At 47.1% G+C, this 22,925-nt stretch overlaps 1 protein-coding gene across 4 annotated transcripts in view; it reads right to left on the bottom strand.

Annotated features, from left to right (window-relative positions):
* DCAF8 (DDB1 and CUL4 associated factor 8) overlaps nt 1–22,925 on the bottom strand; it is a 1,562,653-nt gene that overhangs the window by 1,423,934 nt on the left and 115,794 nt on the right. For all 4 annotated transcript variants that reach the window (XM_069635433.1, XM_069635432.1, XM_069635430.1 and 1 more), the window contains exon 3: nt 3,123–3,787. In XM_069635433.1, coding sequence (XP_069491534.1) covers nt 3,123–3,787 — 665 coding nt within the window. The remainder of the gene's footprint in view (nt 1–3,122; nt 3,788–22,925) is intronic.

Raw genomic sequence — 22,925 nt, 5'->3', positions numbered from 1 at the left:
GCTGCACTATGTTTCAATATTACTGCACTTTCAGCATACGCTCCACGAGTGGGGCAACCTTTGCACTTAACCCAGGGCCCTGCTGGACTGGATGAGTTTGTCTTCCCCTCCCTTGCACCTCCATCTGTATGCATGCATGACCTAAATGTTACTAGGATTAGTAAGTTGGTCTGTCCTGTCCCCACCCGCCCCCCTTTTTTATCCCCCCTCCCTAGCTTGCTTACAACTGTAACACTTCGTGAACGTGCACTAGGAGAAATGCCGTCAGGCCTAGTATGCTAGTTTTTCTGCAAGATCATTTGGAAACTTCAAGGCCTAAGAATGATTACTGTGCTCCCTTGAAGGACTCCACCTGTGTATAACCACTGTATAAATAAACTATTACAATTATTCCCGTGCCACGGCCAGAGTTTGGACCAACTCCACATCGCCCTCAAGTTATTCAGTTATTCAAGTTGTGGGGTTATTCAGGGGTAAGCGACATTAATGCCCACTATCCCCATTATCGTTTGCATTGACCATAGAGCCGGTTGCAGTAGTAATAAGATCAAAGCATGTGCATACGGGGGTACGTTTGTCGGTGATGCCACAGGTTATATTTTTGTATGCCGATGATACTTAAATGCATCTTCGCCCCCAGTGATAGATTAAGTGCACGCATTTTCTACGTACTCTGGCTATACTGTTAATAAAACCAAGTCGGAACTGTTCATGCTTCGATGCCCGACCTACAGGGATTCCGGTTAGTAGATTCCCACTTCACATACTTTGGTATCAAAGTCTCTAGGCAGCAGCGTACCCTGTATGCAGATAATTATGCTGGATACATGCAACTACTGGAGACCAAACTGATCCTAGGCAGCCGATCTCCCTATATGCTAGGCTATGATTGTTGAAGATGAGAGTTATTCCCAAGCTCCTATATTTTGTTAGGAGCATCCCTTTTTGGCCAGGAAGTGTCTTTTTTACTTCGGTGCACTCCATGATGGTGGGGTTTCTATGGGGGTCGGGCATAGCCCGTTATGTGCTGGGAGAAGCTTACAGAGCCGTAGGATTGAGGGGGTCTGGCAGCCCCCGATATTGAATTATACTATTTGGTGTCACAGGCACAGTATGCAGGGTACTGGTACTTTTCAGGGCCGGAGGTGGTACATCTGACACTTGAGACTTTGCGCTTCCCCCCTCTAACCTTAACGCAGTCATGCTCAGTGGTCGACACACACTCCTGCACTTTTGATCCAGTGTGTACGACGGTTAATACCTGGGCTAGGTTATTTCAAAGACTGGGTCTCACGGTGCCCTACCATTCAAAAGTCCTGTTGTGGAACTTTCCGGGTTGGCCCCCCCACCTTTGATTGTGACTGGCAAAAAACCTTGCGAGCTAGCACCGATTTGACACTGGGAGACCTCTTTCTAAAGGGGCGCTTTGTGCCTCTTGAGGACTATATGCTAAACTTGGTAGCGGTCCAATGGTTGCCTTCCAATATTATAGAATAAGGGCTGCTGCAAAGCGGTTGTGGACAATGTTCCCATACAAACCTGAAACCCATCCGCTCATCAATGCTATTGTTGTAGGTGGCAAACCTCGGTGAGTGTTAGCTAGACTGTATAAACTAGCGCTAGATGCTCAGCCAACGAGGAATACAGTACGATCAGGTGGGAACGCAACCTAGGGTCAATTCTCAGATGTTCAACGGTTGAAATACTGCACAATTACTAAGAAGGTATCGATGTGTTGCCGATATATGCTGATCCAGTTTAAATTGCTGAACCAGCTACATTACACACCTTCAAGGCTTACTAAATTCACACTGGGCACATCAGATGCATGCATGAAATGGAGCCATGCCCCGGCTGACAGTCCACATGTTCTGGAATTGTGCTGTAATACACAGTTTTTGGGGAAGTGTGGCCGCAACTCTGCACGATATGTGGGAGATTCCTGCTACACTAGCACCAGTCAAGTACCTCTTTGGGGACATAGGCAAAGTGTCAACGGTGGTCAGACGACTCTTTAATGTTATACGTGTTGTAGCCAAGAAATGTGTTCTTCAGTACTGGAAGTCAAAAAGTGGCCTGACAAATGCTGAGTGGTTGTATGATCTTATATATGCCTCTGACAGGGAGGACATTTGCATAGCCCCAGTCTATCCACTATTTAGGTCCAAAGATATCTGCCCACCTTTGCTGACCTTTTTGGTGTCTTTGGGCGACTTTGGGTCAGGAGCGGGGTGATTTGTCAAGATGGTGGGTTTCCCATTTGAACATCTAATGGAAATACGGTTTCTGTTCTTTCCTCTCCTCTACTTATTTTCTTATAAATGTATTTTGGTTTACCTATCTGTACTTCTATGCCGTACAAGTCTTATCTGTACTGTGTCACTACAGTGCTTTTTGATTTGCCTTGTGAAGTTGGCCTTTAACTTTAAATAAAGTATTTTTTTTAAATGCAACCTCTGACTAATTGCTGCCCCAGGATACTCCACTCCACCATCCCCACTATTTCATCAACAACTTCAAATGCATTCACCAATTCCTGGCCCTTTAGATCAGTCACTTCAACAATTTCACTTACAGATTTCCTTTTTCCCTTTCCTATTCTACCTTTGATATTGACCCTAAAGTTTCATTATGAGCTTCCAGGTTTGTCCCCAGAATTTACTTCATTGGAAATTGTAGGTCTGTAACCTCCACTCTTGTCACCGTTCTTAATCTTAAACCACCATCAGTGTGGAACGCCAACATGTACTTTCAAGATCAGACTGCTCACTCCTACACTGGTGGTTGTCCAGAGGATACTGCTTCAGGCATGGCAAAATGACGTCTCTCGAAGCACTGGCTGGCTCAGCAAAATAATTGAAAGTGGATAATAAAAACAAATAATAGTGTCATATAGACCTGGCCCAATGCAGGATAACATTTGTTTCTGTCTTATGGAAATATGGGACCTAGTAAAGGATTGGTGTTAGAAGTACAATTTGGGCCATTAAATTACAACTATAAAGGATGAGCATGTCATATTGTTTTCAACAATCTTTAACAATGTTCTCACTCCCACGCATTATTGGCATTGGTTTTAATGAAACACTGCACCACTTCAATTACATGCCTTCAATTCCTACCTGGAAGACATTGCTCTTGTGGCCGCTCTCAAACTCCAGGACCTTCTGCTTCCTAATCCAGTCCCAAACTACAACTTTGAGGTCATCACTGCCACTTGCCAGCCAAGTCCCGCGTTGGTTGAAGTGTAAGGTATTGACGCAGCCAACATGGCCCTCTAAGCCATGCTGGAGCCTAAAGCGCTGAACAAAACCTCTGGCACCACAGGCCTCATAAACAAAGCTGTAGTTGCCACCCATTTCCCTTTCTCTCAGGGCACGTACTGCCCGCCATCTTGGGCGAGGCAAAGCAGTGGTCTCAGACGCTACCCAGGTCTCCAAGGCCCGTTCATCGTCTGATGAATCGTGATCACGATTGGCACGTTTACGTTGGCCTCTTCTCCTAGTGCACTCTTCAACATTCTCTTCATCGTCAGAGTTTGAAGCATCATTGTCCCGGTTTTCATCATTAATAGAGTAGTGGCCTGTGTCATCCATGCTGTCAGAGTCCTTCTCTTCTGCAGAGCTCTCTGTGTCAGTGTTATGGCTATCTGCACTAGTGCGATTTGGAGCACAGTCCTCCCCAGTTAGGCTCAGGCTGAGATCGGAAGCTTCTACCTCTATGCCCGAAGAGGTTTCTTTCCCTTCCTCTCCCCCAGACATATCTTCTGGACTGCTAGAGAAACTCCCTGTTGACAAAATAATAAATTAAAGACAAATTTAACATTTCCAGAAATCAATTACTTGCTTTCAGAACAGATACTTAATCTCTAACCAAATGCTGTAGCAAATGTTATTCAAACAGGCAATCAAAAGCAATACCATTAAACTGATGGTAACCTTTCCACCATGAACATGAATAGAATATCTAAAAGTACAGATAAATACAATATTAAACATTTCTTTCAATACATAATGTGGCAGAGATCCAAACAGTATTTGAAATCCCCCTCATCAATATCCCATAAAGCAGTTCAACTGAAGAAGTGTGGTCAAGCATTTGCCTTTGGAAGCCCTAATTCACCATAGATTTTCAAGATATCCAGAAGAAGCAATCGCAGAATAAACATCTCAACAGGAATTATTGACAGACCTGAAAACTGGACATGACGGACCCCTTGAAATCCAGAGTTCCATAAACCAAATTTTACTGCCACACATTAGCCTCTGCCCGGGCCCATGTTTCCCACCCAAGTGTTAAAAAAGTAAAAAAAGAACAGAGCACTCTAAAAAAAAAAACACTTTAAAACACATACAATTGGTCCTGAACAACTGCCCCAGAGATCATGATCTGAGAGCGGAGATCCTAGGAAATGGACGTGAGAGCTTATTGGTCGGAGCTCCCACCAATTTCAGACCTTGCAGTGGCAAAACAAAATTAAATCCGTTTGAGAGGCTGGTTAGCAACTTAGCAACAATATAAGCATTTCATTGACTCAACTGATATTCAAAAAGACAACCCAAACACTATGAAAAAACTAGCTTTGTCTCCTGTTCTGGCAAAAGCAAATAGTCTGCAAAATAAACTTTGAATATATCTGATGACAAAAATGCACCCCAAAGTAATTGAGTAATTTTGGGAATGTTCACATTTCCTAGACTTTTGCAAACAAAAACTAAGACAAAATTACTGTTGTGCTATTAACAGATGCACTTTTCCTAACTGCATTTTTAAAATACTGTTCCAATATTACATTTTTTATATAGTGTCCACTGCTGGATTCCGCTTGCTTCCAAACACTACAATTGTACAATTGCAGTGTTTACCCTACCCAATCGCCATGGAATTCTATAAAGTGATCTCTCAAAGATTAAGTCCTGAAGTGATCTATGCTCGTGTCTAGCAAGCAGAACTTGGATGTCAGAGGCAAGAGCTGAACTTGCAGTTATCTGATCAGCAATCTGCAAACTAGACTATTAAATCGTATGAACTTTAACATAAAAGTACAATACAAAACATGTTTGAAAAATACATTACACACACACACACACACACACACACACACACACACACACACACACACACACACACACAAAATGCCTCATGTCCAGTTAAAAAAGGAAAATGCTAGAAAAACTTCCAAGTCATATAAATGAATGTCCAGATAGTGGAGTGCAAACTTTTATCTGGCACGATCACTACATAAATTGGATGCTTACCACATATTTGCTTATCTATCATCTATGAAGTCTGTGCTGAATCGCTCGAATCCGTAACTTCTCCCCAAGTGGGAACTTTTCTCAATGAGGCTAGGGAGGTGAGCTTGCTTCACAATACTCTCCCTAGGGGTGGAGGTATGCAGGACCTCACCAGGAGAGACTCACCTTTTGGGGACAAGGACTCCCGTGAGGACGAGGAACTCCCTAAGAAACACCAACAACCTGCGTCTAAAGACATCCTGTGAAGAAAGGTATGAAGAACATACCAAAATCTGTTACTGCCATCAAGCAAAAACAGAGTATACCACCAAGGGTGAAAAACTACCCAATACTGAGAAGAGGGAAAGATCAATGGAGGAATACAGATCATGAAGCAAACAGAGCGAAAGTACTAGAACAGTACACTAGGGAAGGCCCAGGAAAGTGTAATAAAGGAAGGAGGCGTAGACTGGGTGATTAGTGAGAGAACCTGCGAGATACAAACTTGCTTTGAGAGGTATCCTGAAGGGAAGCTGCAGGAGCGGCATCCTATGCGAAGGCGAAGTACAGCTGAGGCTCCCGATGCGTGGCGTTGAAGAGAAGCATAGGTGAAGGCGAGACATCCTAACCCAGACCAAGGTATAAGTGGTGGCGTGGCCCAAGTTAAGCAGAAGTGGACCAAGAGGTCTGAACAACAGTTACCATTTCAGTGGGGGGTGGGGTGGAGCAGTAAACCCAAAACCGCAGAGACTGTAGGACACAACAACTACGAGAGGCCAACTTGACTAGTAAAAACTAAAGTCCCAACCTACCAAAAGACCTGGTGATGACGTTTGAGCATAAGAGTTATCAGGGATAACTGGAGACCTGCGAGAGGGACTGGAGAGAATCATTATGGACACGCTCATACTCGTCCCAATAAGATTCATAGAGGAAGGGAAAGAATGGTTAAGGGAACATTCCAAATAGGAAATACTGTGAAAGACAAACTAAGAGAACAGACTGAAATAGAAAAAGAAGAGGGCTATGGCCAAAGGGAAACCAAAGACTGTGGTACAGATTAAGATCTCAGGAAGTCAAAGGGTACGTTCTAAAATGTGGGACAAATTATCCTAGGATACCGACTTCCAGACGGAGAACCCCAACCTCCATCGTGCCAGAGAAGGTCCTCTGTTTTGGGGAAGACGGATTGGAGGGCAGGCGGACAAGTCCAGAAGGTCTGGGTGCCACGTCCTCTTGGCCCAATCCAGAGAAAAGGGGATAATGGTCTTCCCAAAATGCCTCAACCTCGAGATGACATGAGGAAGGACAGGGACTGCAGGAAACGCATACAGGTGTGGAAACTCCCAGTCCAACACGACCTGGCTCCCAGAACACCTCTCGGAATAAATTCCATGGAGCAGAACAGGCCGCCCTTCCTTTTGTACTGGACACAAACAGATCCACTTGCTGGGCTACACAAAGGGTGAAGATCTCTCGAACTTCCTGAGCTAGTGCCTCATTCGTGGAAGACTTCTCTGCCTGCTCAGAGCGTCTGCTGCCATGTTCTCTTCTCTGGCAAGGTGCACAGCCATGAGAGATTCCTTCTGGAAGAGCCCAGAACCAGAGCTGCATTGCCTCTCTGCACAGTGGTAGTGGCCCTACACCTCTCTTGTTGAGGTAGTACATGGCCACTGTGTTGTCCGTCATTATCAGGGTATTCTTTCCCCGTACAGAGAGCAGAAAAACCTTCAGCGCTAGTCCGATTGCCTTCAGCTCCAAAAGGTTTATAGGTAGTTTGGATTCTGATGGAGAAAGACGACTGCTGATGGGCAAATCGTTGGTGTGGGCTCCCCAACCCGTGAGGGAGGCGTCCGTAACTACCGTTATCTCCTGCCATAGCTGTCAGAAAGGTCCCCTCTTTCAACACGCTCTCTTTGCAGGCCCACCACAGGAGATCCTGTGCAATCTTGCTTGGGACCTGAATAAGTCTGTCGTTCTGCCAGAGAACTGAGACCATTGGGACCCGAGGGCCCACTGAAAAGACCTCATCCTCAGACGGGCCTTTGGCACCAGGAAAATGCAGGATGCCAAGAGGCCGAGCAACCTCAAAAAGCCGAAGGCCGGAAGACATTGAGCATTCTGTAACTTGACGACCATCTGCTGAATGTGATGAGCCATTACTTCGGGTGGCGAGGCTTTCCCCAAAGAAGCATCTAGGACCGCTCCGATAAATTGAAGCTTCTGAGATGGCATCATGTGGGACTTCTTGAAATTGAGGGGAATGCCCAGTCCGTGGAGGGAGTGGCAGGCGACGCCGAGATGTTCCAGGACCTGTTCGGAAGAACGGGCCCTGATCAGCCAACCGTCCAGGTAGGGGTAGATGTGAATCACGCCCCACGGCCCTCCTGAGACTTGCTGCCACAACCGCCATCAACTTAGTGACAACCCATGGGGAAGAGGCGAGGCTGAATGGCAGAACCCAAAACTGATAGCGAGAACTGCCAACGGCTAACCTTAGGTACTTCCTATGCTTGTGATGAAGAGGCACATGAAAGTAAGCATACTGAAGATCCAATTATACTATCCAATCCTGGAGCTTGCAGGCCCCGAAGGATCTGAGAAAGAGTAACCATTTTGAACTTGTCCTTCCTGAGGAGCTTGGTCAAGTATCTCAAGTCCAAAATGGGTTTCAATCCTCCGTCCTTTTTGGGAGATCAAAAAGTAAGGGGAGTACCATGCCTGGTTCCTCGCCGTCACAGGTATGGCTGTATGGCACTCTTCTCCAGCAGGATGGAGATCTCCTACAGAAGGAACGATCAAGAACCTTGAGCGAGTGGCTCCTTGGTGGATGATCTGTGGGTCTTTTTAAAAAGGCGGAGGCAGTAACCCTGGGCTACCGTCTGCAAGGCCCAAGCATCACAAGTAACGCTCAGACATTCTTCCAAATGCTGACTGAGCCTGACGCTACAACAGTCCCGTGGACTAAAGCCTAAAGGTTTTGGCCAGTGGCTGATGGTAAGGCAGATATTGCTTGGGCAGACTTTGCACTTCTACCTCGTCCAACTCAAGGACATTTCCTCTGGCTTGCTGGACCCCTCGCCTTTCCGAAGGAAGTGTAATAGCGAAAGGGCCGACCCCTTTGGTCCTTGAGAAGTTGGATGTGGCCGACGTATTGCTGCACTCAACGACTTGGCTCCTGCTTTAGAAGTTTGACATTTTTCCAGACATTTATCTGCCTTATTTCCAAAAAGATGTGACACATCAAAGGGCATGTTGAGTAGTCTGGATTGAACGTCTGGCGCAAAACCAGATTCCGTAACCATGCAAACCTGCTCGTCACCGTACTAGCCGTCATGGCTCTGCTGACAGTCAGCGGAATGAAGTCCTGATTCGAAGGAGTCGCATTGCGTCCTTACCATCCTTAATTATATTAAGGAAGCCATCTCTTTCCTCACCTTCTGGAATATGGTCAGCCACCACAGCTACAACATCCCACAGAGTACGAGTATATTTAGCCAGAGCACAGGTTTTATTTATGGACTTAAGAGTCACTGCTGGCTGAGAAGACCCTCTTCGCAAGAGCGTCAAAACACTCATCATCCTTATCGGGAGGGATAGTAGAATAAGCAGCTTCCCTGTATGTGGACGTAGCAGGTTGGACCACCAAACTCTGCCTTGGGTGCTTTGAAAGAAAGTCTGAATCCACACTAGAGGGCTTTACTTCCTAGTGAGGCGCTTATTGACAGCCGGGTTACTATCTGGGGATTCCCAGTTTGCCATGACCCTACTTTGCAAGGCAGAATGGAAAGGTAAAATTGGACTTCTGTCCAAAATGTCTATGAGGTCGTCCAGATGATAAATTGTAGCAGACCTCCCCATCCGAGGTACTATGTGACCCTGTAATCAGCGGCCTATGAGAGCCCTCAGCAAGCTCAGAAAGGTAGGGTTTTGCTAAATCTACCTCTGCACAGGTATCAAGACCACTTGCATTTTTAGAGGTTTTCCATTCTGGATTCTTCAGAAAGCAGAGCCTCTGGAACATTTGATGTCCCATATTCAAGACCAAAAGGTGGTGTATCCTGGTTAAAAGTCTCTTAGGTCTTTTAGGTAAGGGTTTGTAACTCTTAAAATCCTAAACCTTTGACAAACTCGATAGTCGAAGAGGAAAGGGGTCTAGGCCTCTCATCGAATCATGGCTTTGACTGCACATGGGAGGTGTGGGGGAGGAGCCGCAGTGTTTCACGGTTGGTCAGGGTTTGAGAACGTGCAAGCTAAAACTTTTTTAGACACCTTTTCAGCATTGGGAGGCGTGACTGGGTCGGGGTCGCTTTTTCGATTCCCTCTAAGGGTCCGGAGCCACCTTCTCAAATATCTTTAGCATCTGAAGATGAAACGTCTCCGACTCAGCCTTAGAGGATGACCTACCTGGACACGATACATTGGACTCGGGAGAGGAATCGGAGGAAGTTGAGCTGGACCTGTGGCACTGCTTCTTGGATCTTTCACAAGACATCAAAGAAGATGAGTGATGGAAGGAGAATCTTCCTTCGAATTCCTTTCGTCAGAAGATCTTCTTTTCAACTGAGCCATCGATAGATGGGCCTACCCTCAGCAAGTTTCCACTTCTTCTCCTTCAGTGCCTTTCCTGTCATCGACTGACGGAAACAGCAATCTGCAGTTGTGGGTCTGTAATGGACATATTAGCCCTACATTCTTTTAATTCTGTTTTAGGAGTTGACATCCTATTGAGAAACAGTTGCAGAACACCACAAATCACACTGTATCCAAAGCAAACTGTGCAACGGAAAAACAGAACAGGCGTGATGTGTGCTATATGTACTATCGGTGGCGGCATGCTCGAGAGTGGACAGAGGCCATCGAGGGACATCAAGTCAACAACACACAGAGCCCTCTACTAAGACATTTTTTTGGAGGCAGCCGCGCTGGAAGGAGATTACCAAAGATGAAGAATTCGTGGGAGGACATAATCCATCCGAACTGTGTGATTTAATACAAGTAGTTACCAAGAATGACTTAAATCTACTTTATTCAATTGTAATGTGTGAAGAACCAGCTCACAGGAGAACAGTGTCATTCTTCTGGCTTTTGCGGTCATTGTAGTGGTAGGGTTAGAATAGGTTAGTTTTGCACAGTGGACTGAACCCAGTTTTGCTAGGTAGGGAAACCCTTAAAGTAGGGAAAGATTGGTATTTGTTTCTTTCAGTTAATAAAAAGACCAATGAGATTAAGTCCGAGTCGGTGCCCTTCTAACCCGCCACAGGTCCCAAAGTTGCCAGAAAACAAAGCTTTCAGTGGGTAGGTGTGTTGCATTTGTGGTCGCAGAGGGCTTTAAATAAGTATGAAATACAAAGTTTGGTTTAAAGGTTTTTATTGAATGATATTAAAAGTCTATGTGACTTTCCAATTTTGGTTAGGCCATTCAAGTGGGTTTCCCCATCTGGTTCCCTCCACCAAGGCTTCCCCAACACGTAGCGTGAGGTTTAGACTAAAGACTGGTAACCCCTACTATCCGGTTGCTAGCCTAAGCTACAGGTGAGGGTTGTAAGGTCGAAGTTCTCTCTACCTTACTCCCTCCGGTACTTACTAAGGGATGCTATCCACTTTCAGGACATTATCTGTAGGGTTTTCAAGGGAGCCTGCATTGGATGTTCACCCTCACTCTCTCACTAATCCTAGTTCTACCCTCCCGCTCTTCTTTGCACCCTCCTTTTCTGCCCCACGAGTCTCCCTACCGCTGCATTTTCCAGATCCCTTCCCACCATGCACTACCTCAGACCGGTCACCCTTTCTACTTCTGCTTTCCCCTTTCTCCTAGTCTGTCCCTCTGATCTTTTCACGGGCCCCTTCTGCTTTCTCTTTCCCTACTTCCCTACTTCTGCCGTGCACTAACTATTCCCTCCCATCTCCAACCGGCCCAACCATCTCCAACCAGCCCAACCATCTACTCTCCCGCCTCGTCCCGCACTACTTTCTCAAACCTTCCCCTCTCATTCCAACTACTCACACTTACTGCATTCCTTTCTCACAACCCTTCGCCAAACACATACTACCTCAACCCTTACACCCACACGCACTCTTACAGTTCTACACAGCCACTATACTTGAAGCGGTCTTGGTCAACAACTTACCTGAACTACCCCCCCCCCCCCCAACACTGCCACAAACACCTCAGCACCCTGTTTCCACCTACCGGCTGCCTCCTGGTCCTCTTAGCCCTCCTCCACACCTCTTGAACTCACCCAAACACTTTCCACGCAGTTATGCATCTCCAGATCTTCTATACTTGTTCTTCCCGTTTCCTTCATCCCCTCCCCCCATCCATTGGTCCTGTAACTCAACCGACTATGGGCCAATCCAATCCTGCCCTTGTTCCCAAGATCAGGTTAACACAGGTTAAGAATTGGAAATACCCTTGCAGCACCGACCCCTCTTGTACAGGTCTTCGTGCAGCTCATGTGGTGCGCTCCGTTTGGCGTTTGTTCCACGTCTGCTGTTCATTCTAAGTGGCATTTCTCCCCTGGCATCCAGAGGCTATTTGTCAATGGAATTGTACAGGCTTGATGGCTGCCAGCAACCAAGACTAGCTGTTCAGTCTGCTTCCTCGCTGCCATCTGGCATTCTGGTGCGCGTGGTCTCTAAATACGTAAAAGGGAATTCTGGCCAGAAACGGGTTGGCAAGGCATTGTGCATTAGACAGTGGCGCCAAAGTTGCCATTCAAGGCACATTTAGGGGGTGGGAGGTTTCAACTACTGGGTCCCGAACAACTCACTCACTACGTGTCTGGGGTAGGTTCGGGCCCGATGGGCAGCATACCACAGGTCGAGGAGAGCCTACATTTGCCAACATGGTCAAACACCTGACCCGGTCACAGTGAGTAATGACATGCATTACTCACCGGAATAGCATTTCTGATGATTGTATCTGCTAGGATTCACATGCTGTGCAAATGGTCCGACATCCAGTGGTAACCGCAGAGTATTGCATCTCGTCTTTCAGGGACCAAAAGGGGACGTCAGCATAGGCGTGTCTGTAACACTATACCTATCGTGACGTGTAGTGTACCCAAAATCCCTCACGCGCCAAGGTCCCTCCGATTGTATTTTTTCTGCCATGAGGGAGCCCAAGGCTATTGTGAGGGAGTACATAAAGAGAGAAAGTATTAAGATGTCTATGTTCCTTCCACCCGAGCGGGGAGGTAGGGCAGGCGCATGTGAATCCAAGCAGATACTATCATCAGAAATGGTATTACGGTGAGTAATGCATGTCTTCTGATGCTTGTTAATCTCCTTAGAATCACATGCTGTGCATAGACTTGCGAGCAGTACCCGGAGTTGGAGGTGGGTTATGAGAAGGAACAGTAGTGAAAAGATGTCTGAATACTGCTTGTCCCACATGAGAATCAGATCTAGAATGAGTGTCTAGGCAATAGTATTTTGTAAAGGTGTGTACAGAACTCCAGGTTGCCGCTTTGCAAATGGACTGAAGGGGAACATTTGCAATGAATGCTATGAAAGTCCCAGTGCCCAGAGTAGAGCGTGCTCTAGGCTTGAAGGGCAGTTCTCTCTTAGCAAGAGTATAACAGTGTGATGCATTTGACAATCCACCTTGAGATAGCTGGTTTAGAGACAGGATCGCCTTCTCTACCAGCTGCCACTGAAACGAAAAACTGATTCGTCTTCCTCAGTGGTTTCGTTCTTTTCAGGTAAAACATGACTGCCCTGCGCACATCTAGTATGTGTAAGCTTCTTTCGGCAATGCTAGTGGGATTCTGGAAGAAAGTGGGTATTTTGATTGGTTCACATGGAACTTCGAGATGAATTTAGGCGCAAATCTGGGATGAGTATGCAGAACCACCTTATCCCTGTGGACTGTAACAAAAGGGTCTAGAACTGAAAGGACCTGTAGTTCACCAACCCTTCTAATAGAAGTGATAGCCACTAGGAAGGCCGTTTTCCAAGTAAGGTCTTTTAGACTTGCTTTATGCATTGGTTCAAATGGAGACCCCATGAGTCTGGTCAAAACCACATTTAGATCCGATCCGGGAGCTGGGTTAGAAATGGGGGAGGGTGAATTCTCTTAACCCCTTCCATAAGAGCCTTAACAGGTATTTTCCACCACACTTTCTGTTGTGACGTAGTGTAGGCCGATAGAGCAGCTAGATAAACCTTTAGGGAATTGAAAACCAAACCTGAGTCTAACAAATGAGTTAGGTACAACACAATGTGGGTAGGCGAGCAGTCAATGGGATGGACGCCCTTGGTTTTACACCAGATGACAAAGCATTTCCACTTACTGGAATAGCATTAAAGAGTGTTAGGTTTTCTAGCCTCCCTGAGTATGTCTATGCATCTCTGAGGGAGTTGAAGGTGTTCAAACTCTATGACCTCAGGAGCCAGGCCTCTAAGTTCAGAGTTTGCGGGCATGGGTGTAGTGTCTTCCCCTCTGTCCTGAGACATGTTGTACGGGCAGGGTAGTTTCAAAGGTGGGGTAGAGGGGGGACATTTCCATTAGATGAGCGAACCAGGGTTGGCGGGCCCACATGGGGGGCCACCAAAATCATGGTAACTGGTTCCTGGTGCATCTTGTGCACTATCTTGTTGAGTAGGGGAGTCGGGGAGGGGGGAAGCGTAGACAAATTTCCCTGACCAGGTTATCCAGAGTCCGCTCCCCATGGAGCGGTTCTGGGGGTACCTGGAGGCGTAGTCTTGGCATTGAGCATTCTCCCGAGTTGCGAACAGGTCGATCTCTTGGAAGCCCAATTCTGCGAAGACGTTGGAGACGATGTCTTCATGCAGACACCATTCGTATTCTACAGGCAGCGGGAAATCTCTGCTGAGCACGTCCGCTAGAAGATTTAGTTCTCCTGGAACGTGTTGTGGCATGAGAGCCCACATCCAAATGTTCTGGGACAGCTTGGATAGCCCTGGAGAGTGTTTGCCTCCCCCCCCTGTTTGTTTAGATAATACATGGCTGTGGTGCTGTCTGTCAGGACCAGGACTGTCTTCCCCTGTAGCTGTGTCTGAAAGGCCTTCAGTGCTTTGAATACCGCTATTAGCTCTAACAGATTTATATGGTTGGCCGCTACTTGTGGGGACCACACTTCATGCACTGTCTGCTGAAGCAGGTGAGCCCCCCACCCCGTGAGAGATGCGTCTGTCGTGAGAGTGGCTTCTCCTGCAGGAGTGGTGAAGGTCTTCCCCTTCAAGAGGTTTTCCCTCGACCACCACTGCAGAAAGAGAACGAGGGCCGGTGAGACAACTACCAGATCTTCCCATTGTCCGCTGGCCTGACACCACTGGCTGTTGAGCCACTTTTGAATGGGACGCATACACAGGCGCACGTGGGGAACTAAGTAAATGTATGATGCCATCGTACCTAGCAAGCGCATGGCCTTGCGTACCGTCACTTCCCGACTGGCTACATACTGAGGGATCTGAGAAAGCATGTTCTGAACCCTCTCGTTGGAGGGGAAGACGAGGCCGTCCTTGAATCAGAGCCCCTAGAAATTGCTTGGCTTGACTGGGGTCTAGGCTGGATTTCTTCTCGTTGATGGAGAATCCCAGACTGAACAATATTCACTAGGCACGTTTCGCAAGAGTCCCCCATTATGAGCCAGTCGTTGAGGTAAGCGTAAACAGGGACGGATAGTCTGCGCAGGTGTGCTGCTGCTACTGCCAGGACCTTCGTAAACACCCTTGGCACCGAGACAATGCCGAAGGGGAGTACTTTGAATTGACAGTGCCTGTCCTCTAGCATGAACCTTAGATATTTTCTGTGCGCTGGCAACATTGACATATGAAAGTATACATCTTTCTTGTCCAATGTTGCCATGTAATCCCCTTTTTTCAACAGTGGGATTACTTCCTGTAGGGTTACCGTACAAAACGTTTGAGGTTTGACAAATTTCTTCGCTGGGCGCAAGTCTAGTACAGGGCGCATGATGAGGTCCTTTTTGTGGTACAAGGAAGTACACTGAACAAATATCCTTGTTTACCTGAAGAATAGGGTCGGCTTCTACAGCGTCATTATCCAACAGTGCTTCCAGCTCTTGTTTCAGGATTCGCAGATGGTCTGGCGTCTTGTGCGGTCTGAAATGTTGGGGGGGCGGGGTTTGGGGGCAGGGGGTCGGGCAAATTCCACACAGTACCCGTGGCTGACCATTTTTAGAACCCCCTGGTCTGATGTAACTCCCTCCCATACCGAAAGGAAAGATGTTACTCGCCACCCGACCGGAGTGACATGGGAGGGGACCTGAATCCATAGGTCATTTCTGACCAGAGGCTGTGGCTCCCCTGGAGTTGGGGCCTCTGCCTCTATCCTTCCCGCTCCGCTGACCCCTAGGTGGATAGTTGGCGGGGTGCTGGATGCCTGCCCTGAGTTCCAGTTGTTTCTTGTATTGTACATGTTTTGTGAGGAACGGGATTGGCCTCGAAAGGACCGGCGGGAACCGCTTCCCCTCTGTTGGAGGGCTTCTGAGTGATTTGTTGAAGAGACTTAAGAGTCTCATGCTCTTTTTTGAAAGTCTCTAAAGCATCGTCGACTGCTTTACTGAAGAGGTTTGATTCCTCGATAGGTTGGTTTATAAGGGCTGCGTGTCGTTTAAGCAGGGTGCCCTGAGCTATGGACCTTCCTGCCGTCTCTGCAGTATCCAGGGTGTTTTTCAAAACATTTTGGTTGACCTGTCTGCCCTCGGCCACGATAGCGAGTAACTTGGTTCTTGCGGGTTCGGGCACTTCCTGGAGACCTTCGTCCATGAGGTTCCACTGTGCATCTGCATAACTAGGAATCAAAGTAGTGTTGTTTGCTATGCGCGTGGTAAAAGCAGCTGCTGTGGTAATTTGCTTACCCAAGACATACAGTCTTTTCGATTCCTTATCGGGAGGTGCCTCTCCCGTAGCAAGGGGGACTCCTGCCCGTTTCTGGGTGGTGGTGGTGACCACCAGGGAATCGGGGGTGGCGTGGCTTTTAATATATTGAGGGTCGGTAGGCGATGGCCGAAATCATTTCTCAACCCTTGGATTCACTGCCCTGGTCGGAGAGGAATGGCTTGGCTGGAGGGGGGTTTTCTTTAAAAATGTCCTCAATGAAATCCTGTTCCGGAATGGCCTCTTGGGTGGCGATCTGAAAATGACTGGCTGCCTTCCTTAAGATGGCATTGAAAGCCATCTGATCATCTACTGGTGAAGCTTGGCAGGCCGGAGAGGAATCCAAACAAAGGACATCTGTGTCCTGATCGTGAGTAGGGAGTGCCCATGGCTTCGTCTCAACCTGATGAGTGTACTCCCAGTTTTCAGTGGCATTCGCCTGGTCATATGCAGTGTAGTCCTGTAGGAAGGTAGTATCCCCCCTCCGCATCGTAAATAAAGTGTCCATGTGGATTTCATCTTCAGGGTGGAAGGAAGTGAAATGTTCTTGAGAAGGTTCTAAATTTCCAGAAAACCTCAAAGTTGACAAAGAAGTGGAGTCCTCCCGAGGTCTCTTGGGGGTAAGGTGCTCTGAGAGCGAGACAAACCTTTCCAAGCGGTCCATGCACCCTTCAAATTTCTCCCTGGTCCATTTAGACGAACCAGAAGGGTCAGTGGGTGGAAAATCTTCATTTCCCTCACTATGGCGCCGAAATGTGTTACTAATAGTGCTAGACAGAGGCTCATGACTGTCTTCATAGTGTTCCTGAGCATCAGGGTGCTGTGGCGCGTCTTTCAACGTGTCCGCGGCACGCTCTTTGAGCATCGTCGACTCTAGGCATCAGCCGCACTGCCGAAGTAATCCTCATGATGCTTTCGGCGATGTCTGACGTAGCTGGAGTGCCGTACGACTAGGAGGCCTAGCAGTAGATTTTTCTCCTACCGGGACCTTAGTGTGGGTTTTTTGTACACCCGTCGCCAGGGGTTGTACCCTTAGCGTGACTTGCATCAGGCATAGTGGGGTTGGGGACAGGCATGGCAGACCTAGAGGTGTCCGTCGTGAGGTCGATGACATCTGATACGGATGCTTGGTCATCACTCGTGCCCCCGTCACTTTCGGCAGGTGTGGCAGTGGGGGAAGAAGATCCAGCCCGCGACATGCCGTAGGCGGCTCACCGCTTAACGCAGCGCTCCTTGAGCGTTTTAAGTCGAAGGTGTCTACAGGCAGTGCACCACGCTCCATCGTGGTCAAGGGGCAGACAGTTATTGTACATATCGTGCTCGTCCTTCCACAGGTATCTGACCCTGCAAGAAGGGCAAAACCTACATGGTGTCCTTTCCATAGCGAAAGGACATGAAGGTGATGACCAGACTTGAAGGGGAAAGAGGAGAGACATGGCGGAAGATATGACCACCCCGACCCCACTCTCCCTACTGTGTAGCCCGGCCAGAGGGCCCGCCATGTGGATGGCACTGCCGCCGGATCTTATGCGTCGAAGTCCACCACCGTCGAAAGTTCCCGCAGTCTCAGTCGTAGTATCTGGATACTGTCAAAGTGACAATAAGGGGAATAACCGACAAAGTCAGTAAACAAGGATTAACAATGTCTCTTATGAAGAGCTCGGCAATAGGGCGACCAGTTATCTGGGCAGAAACAATCTGAGGGACCTCGGCGTGTGAGGGATTTTGGATACACTACATGTCACGATAGTGTTAGACACGCCTATGCCAACGTCCCCTTTCGGTCTCTGAAAGACAAGATCCAATACTCTGCGGTTACTACTGGATGTCGGACCATATGCGCAGCATGTGATTCTAAGCATATTAACAAGCATCAGAAATATATATTACACACAGGAATTACAAAAACACATTACTTAGCTGTAATAGTCTTTCTGAAGCTTGTATCCATGCAGGCTGCCATCTAGATGGTGTTGGGAAGGAACCAGGGTCCTCCCGAACCCCCAACCGCTTTAGAGTTAGGCAATACCTCTTTAAGGCACTATAATGGACTAGGGGGGGCACTGGGAAAGCTCTCTCATGCAAACAATCACATACACAGACATAGGCAAGCACTGAAAAAGGTAGTTATTGTCTACATATAAGGCACAATTAACTATTAGTTGGATAGATTTGTAATGTCAGATCCCAGGCATTTTAAAAGCTTAACTGGTACTGTAGATGAATCAAACTCCCCCTCCTTCCCAGAAGAAATGTGGCCTGTGGGATTAAAAATAGACCGCAGGCTTAGTGTGCGGTGTCAGTCACCATGGCCAGCACGAACTGACTCACCAGGTGTCCACTGTCCATCAAGAGTCAATGCGTGTTAAAAACAGAATGGGCTACATTACAATTGTAAAGTTTGGAGGAGACTACAGGACCCAGATAAACGTGAGGACGACGTGTGGAATATGGAGAGAATGACTGAAAAATGTTTGTACACAAAAAACAATGTTTAGTTTTTCCTTGGGCTAGGCCTCATTGTTTGTAAAAGTCTGCAGAGCTGCAGTGTGTTTTTGCTTAGTTTACAAAGTGGAGGAAAGCATGAGCTACATTTGTGTTTTTGCATAGCTAGCAAAATGTAGACCAGCATGATCTGACCAAACCGCTGACAACGAAGGAAGGAAGGCTATGGAGCATCCCTATTATGTAAAAAGGACCGATTGGGATGAAGCCATGATCCAGCTCCAGTGACATTACCATGGCAAGACAGGCCTATAAAAAAAACCTGCTTGAGACCACTCTGGCAGGGAAGGAACAGGGAGGGGCACAGGAGAAGACGGTTCAGGCAGCAGAGTCCTTTGCTACCATCCTTATTTGTAAAGATTAAACTTGTTATCCTTACAAGATCGCCTTTTGACCTCATTTCCCTAGAGGGGTGTATTGATTCTGGTGTGAGCGTAATTAGGCACACCCTTACAATGGTGGTACCGATTCTTGAACTGCGTTTACTAAAAAGTAAAAGATGGGTTTCAGCAGGGTCATTCCTATCACAACATCCCTTACCCTACATGCACAGGTACCCATAATGCTCTCAAATGGACGCCCAGACTTTCACTGCCAGAACGTAATTATGAGGAAAGGTGTGCTTGGATATACCTTGCAAAGAATGTCTTTACTGTAAAGTACTTCAAACATACAATAGTATATATTTTATTTTGTAACATTTACAGCACATGAGAGATGTAATAGCAGCCAACATGCGATACACCCTTTGCCCTAACACAAGACCATTTTCAGTGAGTGAGCTGCTATATTTTTTTACCTCACTGATGTACCTAAAGACAAAGCAATACTGCTTCTCAACACTCATTGTGGTGCTGGACTGAATCCGCATTCCGCATGCATAGGGTTTTGGCCAAGGGGCATATGGAACTGTGTTATCGCTCAAATACACTAGAGCTGCAAAATAAAAGTGTGGTAGGGCCAAGGCTGGTGTTCTCCATTTTAATGCTATTTTTATTTAATTCACATGTTTGACATTGTCTGACATTAAACAACACTTTTTAATATATTGCCACTTTTTTCCCACCTTTTTCATACTACTGAGAATTTAATGTTCAATTTTATTGATTATATGGACTTATATGTGGCAGGGTCCAACATAGAGCTGTGACCTTGTTTTTTAAATAAAGCATTAAGTCATTACATTACTGCAGGATTAAAATAAATAGAGTTCATTAAAACGTGCACTGCACTTCTGACCATAAAAGTGTTCGAGCTGTGACAGGCTATGCTGCTCAAAATGTACATAGAGTTGCATGACTTACTTTACCTCAATTTTTCTGTAATCTAAATCAATTGCTTGAAAATGTGAAAACAGAGGAACCAATTATATTTTTTGTAGAAGCTAATACCAAAAGGCATTTTCTATACTTCAGTCATCTTTGCAAGATAGAAACTGCTGTGAGGACAGATTGCAGTTGTGTGATCATGGCATGATATTTCATGGCTCTTCGGCCATGAAATATATATCGCCAATTATCTGGATTGATTGTGCTAGACTCAAAACCCATGCACTAATATTCCTTGTGTACCAATTCCATGACTGAACTTTAACATTGCCCCTACAGATACGCACTACTGTATCAGTCGAGGAGAGGACTATCCTGCTTTTCTTACTCACCTGGACTCGAAAGTTTTGAACAGAATTACACACTGAGGGCCTACTAGCACTTATTTCATTCGCAATCCTACCTATCTGGGAATGGATTTATCAAAACTACCAACCAAGGGCCTATCTAGAACCTAGATTGCTACAATATGATTTGGGCCGTTATCATCCATTAGACATCACCAATGAACAATGGCAGACACAATAAGAAACACAGGGAGGACCTCAGCCTAATAGCCCTGAACCCAAAGAGATGCAATCCTCCGACAGGCACTGGAAGCACATCACGAACAGTGTCACCCTCAGATCCACAAGGACACACTAATATGCTAACAATCTCCTCTGCATCAACAAACAATAGACTATAGCTATACCCCTTGATTGATTAATTAGGCCTCGCTGCACACATACTAATACACCTCCATGATCAACCCAACAGTCTTTAGAACTCAGCTATACCCCACAAAAAAAATTAAAAAAAATAAAATCGGTCTAGCTGCACACACAATCACAAACTTCATTGCCACCAGAATGCAGCTACCCACGTCCAATTGGCCCTGCTGCACAAATTCTACTTATCACACACAACCACATCACCATACCTAGCACTAGGATGCAGCTACACGCCATTTAATCAGCCCTGGCTGCACACATACCAAGTGCACCGAAGCACAATTTACTACAATACTCTCTCCACTGACCTGAACTACGGTCCCCAAGGGCAAACAACCCACGCCGCTTTGGAATCATACCAGTGGTAAAAGGGGCTATAAAAATGCTCAATGACATAACATCATGTAATCAATATCAGCAGAGGTGCAATCAACCTTGCTTGCTGGGTTTAAGTGGACAGCAGGACCAGTTATTGTAAAGTATTTCTGTGGTTAGCAGGACGGTGCAAACTTTGGAAAATACAAGATCGAGCCCCACTTAACTGCCTTCCCTTATACCCATCCAACCTGCTTCCCCACTCACTCACGCCCGGCAAACTCTCGTTCACACCCATGCAACCGCACCCAAGACAGTGCATTTTCTTCTATTATAACCATGTATCAATTATGCTTTAAAGGCTCTGCTCCATGATTCACAGGTCAAAAAGGAAAAGTGGGTGGCCCACATGAAGGTCTGGATGGATGGGATGGAAGGTCGAAGATGTCATGGTCCCACAGAAGGATCCATCACGGTGCGGCCAACAGGTGGCAGTGCAGGGGTTAAGTGCAGAAAACACGTGTTAGATAAGGGCAATTAGGGGGGCTGTAGGGTTGTAGATATAGCCCCAAGTGCAGGGTTGCCAGGAGGCAGTGCAAGTGTGCCACTGGGAGGGCAGGGACCGGGCCCGTGGTTGCGAGGGTAGACTGGTAACCAGTGCAGTATCAGACAGGAGATCAACCGGGAAGTCGAATATAGAAGGCAGAAGCAAAGAGGAAAGTCTTGAGCCGCTTCCATAACCGGAGATGGTTCTGCTCAAGTTTCAGAGAGGCAGGGAGGCTGTTCCAAAGGGAGGCACCGGCCAAAGAGGGGGGATCTGCCCCCAACTCGTTGCTTAGAAAAGCAAATGACTTTCAGGGAGGTGGAAGAGCAAAGAGCGAGAGAAGGAAGATACTTCTGAAGGGAAAGCTGAAGGTATTTTGTTCCCAGGCCCCAGAAGGCCTTGTGGACAATGGAAAGGGTCTTGAATTTGATCCTTGAAGCCACTGGAGAGATTTACGTGCTGGAGAGATACGATCCCAGGCTTGAGGCAAAAGACAAGTCTCGCAGTCCTGTGCTGGATTAGTTTCAGAGGACGGAGAGTAGAAGCGGGTAGATTTAAAAAGAGGCTGTTACAGTAGTCAAGCCTAGAGAGAACCAGAGCTCTGGAGGCAGTGAACTTCTGCGGGGGAAGGAGAGGAAAGTAAGAATACCTCCGAGGAGGTGCAGTTGGTAGTTTGACTTCTTAGAGACGTTGGAAATGTGAGGAGAGAAGGAGTGTGTGGAGTCGAAGCCAACCCCAAGGTTCTTAGCATCACAGGCGGGAGCAGGAAGATGGGAAAAGGGAGGCCCGGGCCAGAGAGTGAAGGGAAAGGGGTGCGGGTTTGCCTATGAGGAGGATCTCCGTCTCACTGGTATTCAGGCAGAGGTCATTGGCAGCGCACCACTCCTGGATTGCAGACATTCAGGGATGAGAGAAGGAGAAGAGGCAGCATAGGGGAGCCTGAAGGCGAGCTGGGGGGTCATCCACATAGCACTGGAAGTTGGAGCAGAGAGCAGCAAAGCGATGGGCGAGAAGTGCCAGGTAATGGTTGAAGAACCATGGTTAGCCCCCAGGGAACATCAAAGGTGGAAAGAGAGATAGAGGAGAGGAAGGACCCACGTTGGAAGTGGGAGGGTCAGTCAGAGAGGAAAGATGTCAGCCAGGCCAGAGCCTGATCAGTGATAACCAGATTATCTCCGCCCACAACCTAAAAAAACTCCAAATCACGCAAAACAATGCGCTCCGGGCAGCACTGTCCATTCCAAAAAGAGAACACATCTCGCAAGCAAGGAAAGATGCTCACTGGCTACCCGTGAAGGAACGCATACTCTTCAAAGCCATGACCATCACACATAGATGCCTATCCCTGGATGCCCCACCCTATCTCGCAGAAAGAATCACACCGAAAGCCTCCATCAGACCCACCAGAGCTCAC

Source organism: Ambystoma mexicanum, chromosome 1q (assembly GCF_040938575.1).
Source record: "Ambystoma mexicanum isolate Mex_15411 chromosome 1q, UKY_AmexF1_1, whole genome shotgun sequence".
In the NCBI taxonomy this organism is placed as follows: Eukaryota; Metazoa; Chordata; class Amphibia; order Caudata; family Ambystomatidae; genus Ambystoma; species Ambystoma mexicanum.
Note: the sequence above shows the minus strand (reverse complement) of the source record. Positions and strands in the feature narration are given on the sequence as shown.